The sequence below is a fragment of the Terrapene carolina genome, unplaced genomic scaffold (genome assembly GCF_002925995.2).
Source record: "Terrapene carolina triunguis isolate 2854851 unplaced genomic scaffold, T_m_triunguis-2.0 Scaffold183, whole genome shotgun sequence".
Classification (NCBI taxonomy): Eukaryota; Metazoa; Chordata; order Testudines; family Emydidae; genus Terrapene; species Terrapene triunguis.
In genome coordinates, this window is record NW_020664534.1 from 3,547,861 (window position 1) to 3,565,355 (window position 17,495).

General features: G+C 39.5%; 1 protein-coding gene across 1 annotated transcript in view; it reads right to left on the bottom strand.

Moving 5' to 3' along the window:
• Positions 1-17,495, bottom strand: part of MOCOS (molybdenum cofactor sulfurase) — a 388,002-nt gene that overhangs the window by 319,914 nt on the left and 50,593 nt on the right. Inside the window, exon 3 of the mRNA XM_026654152.1 lies at positions 15,399-15,465. Within this exon, the coding sequence (XP_026509937.1) occupies positions 15,399-15,465 (67 nt within the window). The remainder of the gene's footprint in view (positions 1-15,398; positions 15,466-17,495) is intronic.

Consider the following 17,495-nt stretch of genomic DNA (forward strand, 5'->3'; position numbering starts at 1 on the left):
GTGTCCTCTTTTTGGACACTCCAAATATGGTAACCCTACACAAAGTGCCTTCCCTAGCTGTCCTGTGGAGACGACATAGACCCAGGAGACTGTGATTGGGATGAATGCCAGACTGTTTTCCTTTTCTGTTTACAAAGACGCTCACCTTCTTCTAGTGGCCACTATGAATAGTGGCTCTAAACATTCACAACTAATGCCACAAAACCATGCCCATTAAAATGGTATCTGAGCTGTGGAGCTTCTAGCATACATTATGGCCTCATTGAAATCATTGGCAAAACTCCCCATTGACTTCAATGGGGCCAGGATGTCACGTCTAAAGTTGACCACAGTAGGATTCCTTCCAATGCATTTTACAAAGTGAGCAGGAATCTTCATTCAAACCCTTCCCACTTTACAAGATCCACAGGAGCTCTTAATCACCCGTTGTCCCTATTGCTTCACAGCAATGTATTGCATCACACTTCTCACTGTGCAGCTTCACTAGACATGCACAAGACAGTTATACTAAAATTCTAACACCTTAAACCCTCACACTAATTGCAGTTACATCTGTGACCTTCTTGGGCTACATTTAATGGAAGGTTAACGTGTTTCATTTTCACTCAACAGTAAAGTGCCTAAAGAAACTAAAATGGCTGCAATTAACATACTGAAATATCCTGACTGTTGTAGTAAGTATAAACAGCCTTTGAAACGTATCAAAATATCTTTCAATTTACAGGATCTGAGACTTGAGTTTAACAGAATTAAATTTCAAAATCTCAGTGAAGTGTAAGCTTGTTTAATTAAAGCTGGCAGAATTTCATTTGCACTGCATTGTTAAGAATACTACCTGTAATATCACATTTTTGCTCTACGGCTTATCTCTGATTGTATACTAAAAATACACTTCATCAAACTCGTTTTTGCAGTTCATTACAAATGCTAAATTCCCAGCACTATATACTGGAATAATTTCCTTCCATTGAGATGTTTATACATATGAACGTGTTCAGACAAGCTTGGAGATGCATCTGAATACTTTCTGCTTTTTCAAATCAAACCTTTTGTGGCTGACCTGTCATTATGAGACAGATTATATCCACCCATATTCAAAACTCACAGGAGGGGATCAAGGAGGAGGAAAACTGCACAAGATTCCCCATTGTGTACCTGCTCCTGAATCCTGTCAGAGCGGCGGAGTTTTTCTTCAGATGGATGAAACAACAGGTCAAAACCTCATTATTTGAGGATAACAAGGGACTTCCCACTGGTTGCTGGGACGAAAGATGCATGTTCCTCCCAGTCCATCCTGCCAACACCGGGCCTCTCCTGGCTCACCCTCCCACAATATGCATGACCTTGGTCCCCTAGAAGGTTCTCTGTAGGCTTTGGGCATGCTAAAATTCCCCCACACCGGGGATTAAATCCGTGCACAGAGGATTTACAGGAAACTATGCACCCATCACTGCTCATTGTAGTGGGGCTTTGGCTGGACCAGGCAGGGGAATGGACATCCTTAGGAAACCCTGAAGGATCAGAAGTGCCTCCTCTCTCCCTTGGCCAGGTTTGTCAGCCATATGGGAGTAGTAAGAAGCAAGGGCATTGACCACACCCCTTTTGGGTCAGGTTGGGGGAATAAATGGGTGGTACAGGAAGGCTTGGCTTCCTGGTCCTGATTGGGGATGTTTAGGTTTTATCCCTGACTGGGGCAACCAGTATTTGCCTTTTTTTCCCTTCTACTCATTGCCCTTCAGAAGGTTTGGTTGATTTAATAAAACTGCAGCCTCAGCTTATATGAGTGTGCCCAAGTCTCATTCCTCTCTTGTGTTTCAGAGAATTCTGTCAGTGTCATCCTATCGTATTGTATCCTATTATTTAGCTCACCAAATATCACAAGCATTCGGCATGCTAAGCTTCCATATGGACAGAAAAGCATGTTATGGTAAGATGAGGAGGTAGCAATCAGGGCCGGCTTCAAGCACCAGCGCTACAAGCAGGTGCTTAGGGCAGCCAATGTAAAGGTGTGGCACGTCTGGCTCTTTGGCTGCAATTCGGCGGCGAGTCCCTCAGTCCCTTTTGGAGGGAAGGACCTGCCGCCGAATTGCCGCTGAAGAATGTAGCGGCAGCGGTAGAGCTTTTTGTTTTTGTTTTTCCGCCGCTTGGGGCGGCAAAAACACTGCAGCTGGCCCTGGTAGCAATAAGCAATAACTTTCATTCCTTAGGCTGATCTTCAATTCCTAAAAGTAAAGGAGATGTAAAAATATAATGTAGCCTACAGAAAGGATATACATTCAAGCAATACGGCATGACAGATGTGGCTCATTAATACACAACTCAAGTGCATAGTGTGAGGGATTAGGCAGGATCTACCTACATACAGCCTGCCAGAAAGAGTTAGGTAAGCACATAACAGGTTACTAACAGTGAGCAGAGAGTAGACATATCAGGATGGGTTGCATAATCTCCTTCCAGGGCCGGTGCAAGGAAGTTTCGTGCCCTAGGCGAAACTTCCACCTTGCGCCCCCGCCCTTCAGCAGCTCCCTGCTCCCCCCACCCTGCGGCACCCCCCCCCCCCCCCCCCCCCCCCCGCCCCGGGGAGCTGCGCGGCACCTCCCCACCCCAGCTCACCTCTGCTCCGCCTCCTCCCCAAGCACGCCGCCCCCGCTCTAATTCTCCTCCCAGGCTTGCGGCGCCAAACAGCTGATTGGCGCTGCAAGCCTGGGAGGTGGGAGAAGTGGAGCTGCGACCGCGCGCTCGGGGAGGAACGCTGTAAAAAAAAAATTGGGGGCACCGCTTTTTGGCGCCCCCAAATCTTGGTGCCCTAGGCAACCGCCTAGTTCGCCTTAATGGTAGCACCGGCCCTGTCTCCCTCCATCACTAAAAGCTACAACAGGTACAACCTTGTTCACTGGGACTTTGCTAATGCACGTACCTTATAAACCACACATGCAAATTGCTCTCTCTCTCTCTCTATTTTAGCAGATGCAGTGTCAAAATGAAGTCTCATTTTAGTAGGTTTTATTTTTATAAGAGCCACTAGGACTCATTCACTGATGTTCTATAAAAATGCCTGTCCTGTAACATATTACTGCAAAGTAAAAGAGAATGACAATTGTCAAATAAATGATATAAATTTTGTAATGCAGTATTCTTGCTCTCTGTTTTTAACCTGTTTGTTCATTTACTTGCTAATTCGCTAAGTGACAATGGGTTTTCCATGTGAGTTAAAAAGACTCTATTGTGTATAATCTAAACAGTCGAAAGATCAAATTCATTCCTGGTGTAACTCCACTCAAGAAACTTTTGTTATTTGTGAAGCCACTGGTGAGACCTCATCAGGAATACTGTGTGCAATTCTGGTCTTCCATGTTTAAGAAAGATGAATTCAAACTGGAAAGGTGCAGAGAAAGGCTTATTAGGATGATCAGAGGAATGGAAAACCTACCTTATGAGAAGAGACTCAAAGAGCTTGGCTTGTTTAGCTTAACCAAACAAAGGCTGAGGGAAGATATGTTTGTTCTCTGTAAGAGTCAGAGGGACAAATACCCTCAGAGGGAGAGGAGTTATTTAAGTTAAGCACCAGTATGGACACAAGAACAAATGGATATAAGCTGCCCATCAACAAGTTTAGGCTTGAAATTAGAGGAAGGTTTCTAACCATCAGAGAAGTGAAATTCTGGAACAGCCTTCCAAGGGGAGCAGTGGGGGCAAAAAACTAACTGGCTTCAAGACTGAGCTTGACAAGTTTATGGAGGGGATGGTATGATGAGACTGCTTACAATAGCATGTAGCTGATCTGTGACTGCTAGTAGCAAATATCTCCAATGGCTGGTGATGGAACACTAGATGGGGAGGGCTCTGAGTTACTACAGAGAATTCTTTCCCGGGTGTCTGGCTGGTGGGTCTTGCCCACATGCCCAGGTTTTAACTGATCGCCATAGTTGTGGTCATGAAGGAATCTTTCCCCAGGTCAGATTGGTAGAGACACTGGTGGGTTTTTCACCTTCCTCTGCAGCATGGGGCATGGGTCACTTGCAGGTTTAAACTAGTGTAAATGGAGGAGTCTCTGTAATTTGAAGTCTTTAAATCACAATTTGAGGTCGTCAGTAACTCAGCCAGAGGTTAGGGGTCTATTAAAGGAGTGGGTGGGTGAGGTTCTGTGGCCTGCAATGTGCAGGAGGTCAAAATAGATGATCCTTTCTGGCCTTAAAGTCTATGCGTCTAGGTTGTTGCTAAATATGGCTTAATTTAAAAAAATGATTATTTCGTAATCTATTGGCTTCTAACCTGTGGCCTGCCAAAGGCACTGAGTTGTAGCCCTCAAGGGCAACTGGGTTAAAATGAAAATATAAATTTGATTATGAACTGAAAACGTTGCACACTGTGATTTTAAAAGAGAAATGTTTGAATCAGCCCTTTGACAGCAGGGAGGAGTTACTGGACATCACTTTCAGAATTGGCATGGGTGAAGGGCTCACAGGTCTCAGCCAGATTTTTGCCTCCCTCCTGCACACCCAAGGCATCAAAGTGTGCTGCTCCCCACACCCCAGGTTGTGGAATCCCCATTATGTGGCAGTGCTCTCCACAGGCTATGGATCGCATGAAGGGTCAGGGAGGCAGTTTGGAATCAATGGTCTCTGTGCTGATACTCACTGATCCCTGTGAGTCCAGGGGACAGAATCCTCCTCCTGGCTTCTACCCTGAGGGAGTAGGGGAACTCACAGACCTATCCTTACAAAAGAAGCAAGCAGACACTTTGTGTACTAAGAGTCACAGTGTTTCCACTTCTTTAAGCAGGAATACCCTCATCTCAAGACAAAAGCTTTCCAATGGCTGGGGCTGAAGGCTTATGCTAAAAAATAAATGCTGAGGCTATTCAGTAATTACTTTACCTAACCTTTAAAGATAGACTCAGAGAAAAATGGTCTCAGTACTTCTGACAAGCTCTTTCAGAGATCCCTCACATCTGTAGTACCCCTACATGTAGCATACATTATGTATGGGAGGAATAGCCCAGCATTGGGAGTCAGGAAGTCTTGAGTTCTACTCTATCACTGATTTACTTTATGGCCTTAGACAAGCCACTTAACCACACTGTACCTCAGTTTCCCCATCGGAATAGTGGGGATGATAATACTTTGAGCTCACTGGCATGCTTCAATGATTATTCAATATCTGTACAATGGTTTGAACATGGAAAGCACCAAGTAAAGGCTAAAAGACATCATATCACTTTGAAGGATAGAATACTTTTTTCTAATTGCTTTACTTAAATATAATACAGCACATAAATTACACTATATACATAGGGTCTTAATTGCATCAGTTTTTTTGCATTAAATGTTTTGGTACAATTGCAAAAAAAAGTAGCCAGCTATTGAGTCCTAGGCATGCTCCATGAGACTGATACTGAGGAACTACATCTGACACTTGGAGGTGAGTTGAGTCAGGTCTTGCATTGAGAAAAATTCTGGCAACTGACTGTAGATTTTTACAACAAAAAACGTGACAAGGAATTTTGATGGAAAATGGCTTCTCATCAAAAACAATTTTACAGAAATCACCATTTTCAATCAAATTTTCCATTTTTAAACCAAAAATATTTCAGTAAAAATGTTCAAATGTTGAAAACCCAAAATGTTTACTAAACCATTTTTTCAAAAAGTACAATAATAATAAATAATAATAAAAACATTTCAGGTTAGGGTTTCAGTTTTTCATTGACAAACCAAAGAAAATGTGGTGTGAAATTTCAACCAAAACGAATCCCCCCCATAACATTTAGAAATTTCCCACAAAACTAGTTGTTAGAATTTGAACAGCTCTATCTAAGAGGCAGGTTTAATTCAGTATTGGTTAAGTCAGAAGGGATGAAAGTGGAGAGCAGGTTGAATTGGAGTTTTAATACAGTGTAGAGGGAGATGAGCATTTGAAAGGTGGGAGAGATGAATCAGCAGCTGGAAAAGGGCAGCTGGAGGCTCTTTTGGAGGATGAGGTATTGTACAAGGGTCAGAGAGCGGAAGGGGACTGGGTCACTTCTCAGTGGTACTAGGAGGGGTCGGCAGATTGGTGGAAGGTTGAGGTGCTACTTACTGTTCAGGAGAAGAGGCATATTCGTTCCTTCAGTACAATTTACAGAGTATGAGTACTGCTTGTTAGGAGTGTTCTACGAAGCAAAGTGTTTCACTAGCAATAGCCAGACACTTTGATTCAAAGAGGACAAAGATAGGTCAGCACAAATATCTGCCACATTAATGGGTCTGGGGTCCAGCATGCAAAGCCTTGGCATTGCATTCCAGATAATGAGTTTAGCGTTTTTGAGCATCTTTGGTTCTGACACTGTTGTGCATTGCTAAACAATGCTGTTATAAATCTTAATATAGTCCAAAACCCATAAGCAAATAGAGTGCACATTTATAGTGCCAGGTTTTTTAAGCAACTAGAATATGGGTGTTTCTCAGTGGACGTTTGGTGGCTTAAGGGTCTAGAATCTTTCCTACCACATTATGGGCACTGATTTATGTGCATTCAGGCAAAATTTCAATGTAAATCCACAGAGATGACTTTATAAACTTCAAAATGAATGAACATCAGAGAAAGCTAAATCACTTTAAAAAGGCAAAGGAAATTAAATACAGAGAGATAATAGCAGGATGGCTGAAAAATGGCAGTGTTAAGCTAGACACTGTTGGATGTGAACACTGAACGGATTCCAAGCAGGAGTCTTCATAAAGATTTCATGATGTGCATGTCTTAGTCTCTGAAATGGGCTTGCTTACCTTTTAAAAAGCATCAAACAAATTCTAAATATGAGAAACATGTTACTCAGCTGGAGAACCTCACATAAGACCAATGCATTTTCCTCCTGCTCTGATAAATACCAAACAAACAAATAAAATCTAGGTACATTAGCAAATTAGACACCGAAACATTAATTCTTCGCTGGTTATTAACCCTCACAAAAAAGAAAGCAGTTACGTGCACAGATGTTGCCCAACTCTTTACACATCTTTCATGCTCCTACAGCCTGTCATGGCTCAGATTGCTTCTTGAAGGAATTCTTCCTTCTCATTACTTGCAGCAATCATAACACAAGAAACAGTATCCTTAAAGCAGATCAGAAACTTGAATCACTGAACTGTGTAGAGGGATAAAAGTCAGAATTTCTTCCAGATTGATTGGGCATAATGAAAAGGAGCGGTTTTTCTTAAGTCAAAAGAAAATTCTATATGACTGGCAACAATCTGCAAAGTTCCATGAAGTTTTTACTGACACATTTGCTGTGCATTTTCAAGCCACACATGAAAGCCAATGCATTTTACTCTAAAGAACTAGTTGCTCTGTACGACAGAGAATCAGATCAATCAAATGATTTTTCCTTTCAAGAAGATGTAGGAGTAACATCTGTCTGTGCATGTTCTCTCTTTTTGCTCAGTTTGGCGCTCAAATCAATCTCAGCCAGTTTACGGATCATCAGTTCAACATCATTCTGGTATGAAACTCTAAAACAAAAGCATTCTGCAAAGAAAAGCCAATGCTTTGGCTTCCAGCAAGTTCTAAGGATTCTGCCCCAGGCCCTCCCGCCAAAAGCATATAACCAATTCAGTAAAACGTGTGCTACAATCCATTCTGGACTATACAAACTTATCTGATCTTTGAACCAAAGATCTTCTAACCTATATTGTGCCTCTGCTTTCCTTCAGTTATCTGAGATGTCCCTGTGTCGTTCCCCTTTGCTTTTATAACACATGCTGCCTTTTCTGGAATCCAGAGCACGTCAATCAAGTTAGATGTTCAATCAAACCTGTTTTTTATGCAGTCAATAGCACCCCTTTTGTTACTGTATCTTCAACAGCATTACGCAGACTGGCATGATTCTTCTGATCTGGCTTAGCTGAAACTTGGCAGCCAATGATCCCTGCACATCACTGGGCTCTCCGTTTCTCACCTGATCCCCAATTAGTTTACCACTGCCAATTTTTGTCTTACCTTTATCCGTCACCAACACTCATCCATTCTTCTGAGCCTACGAAATGTATTTGTTTTTCTCTGTTGCACAATTTTAATCACCTGAATTGTAACTTCTGTGTTTCTCAATTAATTCTCTCTCGGTCTTCCCTGGTCTGTATAGTTTTTAAACTCTGTTGCTACTTTGGCCCAGCAATATTATGGCAGAAAATTTGTGGCTTTTCTTCCAAATGCAGCAGAAAAACTGAAGGTCACAGGGCCATCTTTCTCATTCAGAACCTGAGTTAAATAACATTTACTTTGTTTTAGGGAACAATTTAGGGATCCGTCCAGGTAAAGCTTGACTTCACTGCCACAGAGGCTGTTCCTTCATCAGAGGGGGGTGTCAATCTGGCTTGATTGTTGCAGTCTGGATTCCAGAAAAGGCAGAATGTGTTATAACTGCACCTCTGTCCCCTTTCTGGTCTCTTAGAGCGCACCCCTTTAGGTGTCAGACCTCATACTTTTATCAATCCCACAATACTCCCACTCCTAAACCTGGCCCCGGGCTACAGTACCTTATGTATCAACCATGCTTACCAAACAGGGCTGCCTGGGTTTGAGCACCCGCGATTCTTCCCTGTGGCAATCTGTGACCAGTGGTGTATACAGTGACCCCAAACCACCTTCTTAAGCTATTGTTTATTGTGCAGTAGGAACAAAGCTTTTAGAAAAAAAAAGATTTTAACACAACAGCCTACACAAGTCTATTTTCCCTAACGGATTACCATCCTGACTGGTAATTTAGGCAGGCCTAACTTCTTCATATACTCCCCAGCAGGAATTCTGCATCTCACTAGATTTCCCCTAAACAACTGCCCCACTCTTGAAAGAGACTCCCTCTTTAAACTATCAACGTTCTCCTCTTCTGCATTCCCTGGCCTTGGCCTTTTTGGTCAAAACCAGTTTTTAGTTTGGCTGGAGCAAGAGGTAAAATCAAAGCTAATCATGGTCTCTTAAGTGTTTGAGGAGGCATCTTGAAGCATTCTGTTCCTTCCTGCTCATTGTCCCCCAACAGCACATATTAAACAAAACCATTATATTCATACAGTAAACCTCCCACTACCCAGGTCAACATACAGCATTCATAAATTATCAAGGTACCTCCAAATCCATCATAGAGGGAATCAAACTCAAAATTCCAAATTAAGATTTTTCCCCAATACTGAATTACATGCTTCACCCAGTCTTCTCACAGATAAGCCTCAGAGGAAGCATAATGGTGGTCACAATTACTTCCTGGTGGGTCCTCACATTCAGATTCATGGGCACATATATATAAAAATACACACACACACACACACACACACACACAAATATATAGAGAGAGCGCAATCCTGTACGCCTTATGTAAGCAAATCTCTGGTTATGATCAATTGGAGATTTGTCTGAATAAAGCCATAAAAAAATTGACCCTGTGTGTGTTGCAAAATGTTATCAGGTGCAGACTCCAGATTTTATAATATTTTACATATTTCACTGCTTATTTTTTTAAATAACATTTAGCATTTCAGATTATGTAACTGGGATTTCTTAGCATGCCAAGACAGAAACATTATGAATGTTTAGATGTTGTTTATCGCATTCTCTTTATAGGGAGTGCAGATGCCATAAAGCTTGCTAGCAGATGAATAAAAGAGAACATTAACACATTACTTCCTAAAGCTCCTACTTATCAAGTAAACAGTTAATAAATTTATCACCACAGAGATGAAAGTCCAGGAGCTGAGCTAACAAAGTGGAATAAAGAGGTGTTTCACTGGCTCTTACGTTGCAAGTGAATGTAATTCCAAGCATAATGGGTTGGTCTGCCAATTTATTCCTGTAGAATGATACCTGTTGGCCTGCCTGCAAACTTTTACTAGCCAGTTCAGTATTCGCAACGATGAGCAGTCCCCAAAGAAATGAATCACAGAGACAAGTGTTTGCAAAACTGAGGCCCAAATCCTCAAAAGTATTTAGGCGCCTAACTCCCATGGGAATTCCTCTTTAGTATTTAGAAAAAATATGTTTCAGCAAATAGGTGAAAGGCTGCATGTTGTGGAGGGAAAATTGAAAGTGTGGCTTTGTTGAACAGAATGGTTTACCTTACCATTTTGTTGTCACTCAATGCGTTATGGAACATGAATTCAGGCCAGTGGTCACGGGGTCAGTCTATATGGGCACAACGGCTTTTTCCACTCTCCTATGTGCATGCTACATTTCCCAGACCTGAAGAAGAGCTCTGTGTAAGCTCGAAAGCTTGTCTCTCTCAGCAACAGAAGTTGGTCCAATGAAAGATATTACCTCATCCACCTTGTCCCTCTACTATCCTGGGACCAACACAGCTATGACAACAGTGCATAAGACATCTCCATGTACACTTGAGATCACTTTTGTGCATGCCTGTGCAAGACTGATATTTGATATTTAAACTCTGCACAAAAATGAGTCCCTCACCCCCAAAACTGTTCTTTTTCTCTTAATTATCCTGTATTGCTAAGGACATCAAAATGTACATTATTGACAAACATCATACCGAATACAGCTTCTATTGGCTTGACTTTTGACATTAATGTTGAGTTGAATATGCACCACTTTAAATGTGCAAAGCTTGCAAGTGGCTGGTTCAGCAGGGCTGGGGTAAGGAAGAAAACCCCTCCAGATGGAAGAATTTCAGGGAACTTCAGGTGTTTCCACTCTCCTAACTCACTGAGTAGTATGGAACCCTTAGCTCTTTAAACATGTAGCATTTCTCCTTACTGAATAATAGAAGTGCTGTTACTTCAGTATGGCCAGGTGGACTGAAGGAAGCAGCACTTGCAAAAGAAAGATTTTATAAACCCAGTATTGTAAAAGAATTGAGTCACCCTGATTTTTAAACAAGGTTTCCACGCAAGTGTGCACCATTAGGAAGGGCAGAATGTGGTGCTTAGATTTCACTCATCCATACAGTCTCCAGTTAGTGACCTTTAGAAAGGACAAATCAATACTAAGAAGATACTGTATCTGCTGTTTCTTACTGTGTATGAAAGGTCAAGCAATTTCCATGTATGTAACCATTCCAACATTGCTGTTTTCTGACACAGATTGCTTAGCACTGGAGAACTATGGTAGAGAAAGATTTCTGATCTTGTGTATCATATTCCAGAACCCACAATAACTATTTTTAAAAATAAATCTGGCTTTGAAACTCACCATCTTTTATTTGATAAATAGTGTATGCTGTCCGTACAGGGTAGCAAACTAAAGCTCTGCATGTTGCTAAATGGTTTATTGAAATACACTATAGAGAAATTATCCAAAAAATATGTAAGACTATTTTCTTGGCAAAATCCAATAATACTTAACTGTATATATTGCTACAGAGGCACAACCATTTTCATAAGTAATAACTAAATTTAGCCATTTACATTAATTTTACTCCTCTTTCACATTTTCAATTAGTATTCCCAGGCAAGAGAGATTATTCTTCTCCTGTAGTTTCTATAGACCTATAAAAAAAGTTACTGAGTTCTTTTCAGCATATCCTGAGAGCAGCCGTCATGAAAAGTATATTGGTCTAGTTCTGGACCCAAACTTGTTCCCCTTTATCTCAATGGCAAAGATCCCATTGACTTCAATCAGAGCAGAATCATTCTCTGGATCCCACTCCATTCTGTACTATTTATTGTCTTGGATGAGATCCAAGTTTGGTGTTGAAACCTTTGCTGGGGAATTTCTTGATTTTTTTCATATTTAGATTCTTGTGTTTGTTTTTTTAATTTACAGCCAGGCCCTTGATGGCATAAACTATCCTAGTTCAATTGAATTCAATGGTGATATGTCAACTTACATCAGCTGATGATTTGACCCTATATTTTAATACATTACATAAATATAGAAAAAGAATAACATCCTCTCATGCAGTTGTCTGATTTAATGGCTAGAGAACAGTGATGCAACGTCTGAGATCGCAAGTTCAAGATCTGAAAGAGCAACTGTTTTAAAATATTCAGAAAGCAAATATTTTAAAATGCCTGTATGAGAAACAAAACAACTAACTAAAAACAATGTAACAACTGTTGAACTTGCAAACTCGGGTATTATTTATACAGCACCAGAGGTGTGAATTACAGTCATACTCTTTAGCCTTCATGAAAGAAACTGGAGTGATGATATTTCCATATCATGGATGAACAACAGAAAGGAGCATGCTTCCAATGCACAAGACATCAGTTAAGTACACTAAGGAACTTTTAGCATTTATTTAAGACTGTCATGAGATAAACATAGTAGCATCATTAGCTAGGTGTCTGTTTGCAATATTGTCACTTAGTATATAGAGTATACTTAATATTTAATAGATTTATCAATAGATAAACATTTTCAAGCAGGGAAAAGGTATCCAAGACAAATGTTGATGCTGTTATAAAGAATGAATCATTATTATTTTTACTCTGTTTTATTTAATAGACCTGGTTGAAAAACAGCAAGCAATTTTTGTGAAAAATTTGTTGAAATTTTGTAAATTCAAAAATATTCTACAGCTTCCAATATTTAAGCATTAATGTTAATAGAATGCAAGTCTATACTCCAAGAATGTCCTGTAGCTGACAAAGTTTGAGGAGCGATCAAGTCATATAGTTCTGTATTATGGAACAATTTGTGTGTTATTGGAGCAAAACATATATCCCGTTAACGTAAAACGTAAACGCTTAATTTCTGTTTTAACATACTTGCTTGGATCCTCTGTCAGAGAGAAAAAAAACATCTAAAATGGCTGCCCCATTCTGGTTATGTCAGAATATTGCGAACTTTTCTAAAAGCCATTCCCTAAGCAGAGTTTCTGCTCAAACAGCAGATTTAAAAGCAAACAAGCATTTTAAAACATCTAAATCTGCCAGCTGGATTTTTTTCCTCTACTGAGGAAATCAAAGATGGTGGCTGTGATGCAGAATAGAGCTGCCTGCCTCCTCATCTTGTCACATTGCAACTAATCAAAAACAAGCAATGTCATGAAAGTACAGATTTTTTAAACTATATTTTTATTGCTTTTTTGATAGCTGATTTACGGAGGGTTCTTTTATTGGACTCTTTTTTCCTGAACCTTTATGAATAAGCTGTTTTGATGATTGTGCTTTTCAAACTTTTATTGAGAAATACGATCAACTTTCTAACAGTCTAACTGGCTGACAAAGCCTATTAGGTGTAGTACAGTACATGACTGTGTGGGGGAAGAAGGGCACAGGCTGTTTTTACTAAGATGCTTCTAAACTTCTTTCCTGCTGTTCCTTGCACACACACAAAATCATTATACTCTTCCAAATCCAGGTCCAAAATAAATCTAGCTGAAAATGCTAGTTTCTTTTAGAGAAATCCATACAAGCATTAATTTGAAAGTCATTCTTTCTTACCCTATAATAATAAAATAAAATAATAATAATGGGGCACTAAAATATTTCTAGAAACTATAGTAAAGTACATCTTCAGGTATGCTTGCATGAGAGGAGATCAGTTAAAAAGGAACATGAACGAGTGGATTATATAATCCTCTATTAATCAGTGGAAAGTAAAATTATGGTAGAATATATAACAGACATATGGAAATTTGAAGCAATCTGCCCACTCCCCCAAAATATTAGCAGAACTGTAAGATACCATCACTCTTCCTCCCCCCCATATACAATATGATTATGAAGCCATGACTCTAGATAGTGCACTGGCTATTTCAAAAATGGTCTTAAAATAAAACAGTTACTAAGGGTTAGCCTGTTACGCTCACCTATGTTGAACAGTACCTTACAGTTTGAGTAATCCCACTGAAGTCAATGAGACTTCTTGCCACGTAAGGTACTACTACAGCGTATGTAAGGGAATCACAATCTAGCCCTTACTGTTTAATTGTGAAATGATTCTTTATAAGTCAGCAGCTACAGATCTGAGCTGAACATGTTAGAGAGATTTCAGAGTAGCAGCCGTGTTAGTCTGTATCCGCAAAAAGAACAGGAGTACTTGTGGCACCTTAGAGACTAACAAATTTATTAGAGCATAAGCTTTCGTGGGCTACAACCCACTTCTTCGGATGCCTATGTTAGAGAGACTGCTTCACACACAAATGTGTAGCGGAACTGAATGTGCCTCACAGAATCAGTGCTAGGAAAATGAGATGTGAATTAGCAATTGTTGTGGAAATTAGTCCCCATGGAAGCCCATAATCTGTATAAAATTCTGTTTCTTACTACAGGGACTGGACAGTGTTATGGGCGTTGCAATCTATGGGCCTGATATGGAACCCTTACTCCTGTGAATAATCGTCACTCACATAACTAGTCTAAGTTACTTCATGTTGGCCCTAATTTAATAGATTGTAATCCTGCATCCCATTGGACAGACGCTGTGGCAGGTATAAGCAAAGGCTACATTTTCAGAAAGTAATGAAAGCAGGATTTGGGTCATGGACTGCAATCTCTTCAGAACAGGTCTTGTCAGACTTATACTTTTGTAAATCTCCATTATGAGATCAAAGAGGAAAAGGATAAATTGCAGATTTTGTTGATTCAGAATTAGAACACTTTCAAACATCACAGTGGTATGGCTTTATGGATTTGAATTCTGTAAAGTGCTTTGGGATATGCCATGGTTTGTAAGGAAGATGCTATACAGAATAAGGGCCAAGACCTCTGTGCTTTGGGCAAACAGTGCACTAAAGGCAAAGGCCCAGAGCATACTGTTATACTACTATGAAAGCTTTTTATACTTAGTTACATACATACCTTAATTTTATAGTTGCCAGTGCCAACAATTAAAACCAATGACTGGCTAAACTAATCCCATCTTCCCTCTATTTTGGTAAGTTAATGGCTAAAAGAAAATTCTTAGCATACCTATCTCAGAATTATTTGGAGACAGGGATGGTCTTCTGTTTGAGCTCCCCCTCTAAACCAGAACAAAAAGCACTTACACTCAGTATCTCACAGTCTTCATTTAATATTCTTTGTTCTCCTTAAAACTAAAACTACTTTAAGATATATATAAAGTAGTTTAGTAATTTCTGTAAAAGTAACGTACGAATTCCTGTAGTCTATTAGGTCATTTTTAGCATGCCTCCTGCATTTGAACCATGACCTTGCACGCTCACACCGTCTTGTTAATCATCACGACCAAAATGGGGTTAAGGTTTCAGTCCTTACATCCTAATGCAACTCCAGGCTCAGGCTCCATTATCATGTAGTTACATAAATACAGGTGTGATATTGACAGTGGGGGGAAAAGCATTGGTGATCTCCTAATCCCTCCAACAAGAGCCTGACGAATGTCTCATGGAATTTATAAATTAGATGTACTATCACATGCAACGAAAAATCCACAAAAATGGCTAACTCCAAGGAATAATCCAAACAGTACATTGGAAACCAAAATGCAAAATAAAATAAAGAGTATTCTACCTGTATCGGACATGCTCAATAGTGTCATATGTCAGCTTGCTGCTGATGTTCTGACTATGAGGGTTGCCTAGGAGACAACAGAGACATGGAAGACAATCATTAATCAGTTTTGTTAATATTTTTTTCTTTATCAAAGTACTAGACCAAGCCAGTGAAAAGATGACAAAAAGAGATTTAATGAATATTTCACAGTGCTGCCCTGAAGCTTCTTAGAGTAGTTAGTCAAGAGGAGAGACATATAACAGAAGAAAGCAATTATGACAGACCTTGAAACTTCAGCTGGCAGATACAATTAGATCAATTACTAATATTAAGAGAGTTCCATTAGAAGGAAATTACAGCTGACTACTGTTCCGCTAGAAGGAAGCTATAGAGTATGCATGTGTAATAAATACACACACACACGTTAAGAAGCCAATAACGGAGGGTTAAAAGGTATGGTATGTTGAAGTGACAACCAATTAATTTTTGGTCAGCTGGGTTTAATCTATCCTATGTTTTAAATGGGAATAATTTTTGTGGTTTGACTGCAGGTCTTAGTGGATATCCACTCCATCGCAATATTATCAGCCAGCTTCACACAATTCAAAACAAACTGGCAGGGTTTGTTCAGAAATTAAATAACAGAGAGGCAATAAGCTTTCACTGAAGTTAATGTGGTAGATCTCTATGAGAAAGAGTATGTGGACCTCAAGGCAAGCACATCACTCTTTCATGTTAATAAGCACTTACATTCACCTCATGACTAAACATTTGAGAAATAAAATGTAAAAAGTTAAATTGTTAGATCCATATAATTCTTGCAGTAAAAGTGCATGGTCTTAACTATTTTACATAGTTTCTAAAATCACTGGGCTTCTTACTGTTGCAGGGATTAGAGTAGAGACCTTAAACAGAATAATACAGTTCTATCTTAAAGTGAAGTTTCATTGTGAAAATGGACTCTAAAATAGGTTCCATGGGCTCTCATATTTGTTGTAGCTCAGTGATTTCCAAATTGAGTCTGCGCAATTTACAAGCTTTCAGCAAATTGTGGTCCTTTAGAGCTGTGAATAATCACCAAAAATTAAGATCTGCAAACAAGGTCTACCCTTACTTACTTACATCAGTGTCTTTTAATACTTTTCTTCTTTACACCTGTGTCACCTAGCAGCACTACATGAGGTTCACAGGTGTAAATGGGGAGAGAAATTGGCCCTGTACTTGAAATATAATTGACAATTTTGATGAAAAGAGGAAAAAAATATTAGGATTTAGCTCATTCTTCCATAGCACTGCAGATCCTATAAAGTTCTGGTTTAAGATGTTACTTCACATGCATGAGCATTAGACTGACTCACTAATTTAACAGAAATATTTTTAAAATTTCCATCAGGGACAGTAATTTATATATCAGATTTCAGCTCAATGTTATTTGAAATAGCTGAGATTAGACTATAAATATTAGGCTTTAAAATGACTATAGTGACATAACATTAATTTTTAATATCACTAATATGCACTTGAATAAAAAATTCTGAAATAAAGCACATTGCTAAGATCAAATCAACTTATACTATTATAATACTCACTCATTGGTCTACATTTCAAGCTAAAACCTCTACACTAGGAACTATTTCTAAGTCTTAGTGGAACTTAGCTGCATTCTAAATTCTGTCCTCTGCTGCCCTGGCATGGCAACGGAGAAGGAGAGGAAGCAGTTGTATACAAAATAAGCACCAGCCAAAATCCATCTGTGGCACACAGGCAGGTCCAGTCCTGGACCAAATGGCAGCCCAGGCGAGGAATGTCTTCAGTGCTCTCCCTCCGTTTGATAAACTTTTGAATATCTTCTTTTTTATTACATTTGTAGCCCATTCTGCAACTTTGATGCACAGTTTGCATGCATGATTTATCCCTGTCATAGAAAACGATAAATTTGCACACTAGGATCTATAAATTTGTATTTATTCATGCCAAATATAAGCAAATAAAATAATTCATTTCCTCTAAACTTATAGAATTTTTTAATGTTAAGAATAACTGAAATGTACTAACATCAAGAAATTGAACTGTGCACCAACATTGAGTGGACCAGTATTAAATAGTGTTATAGTA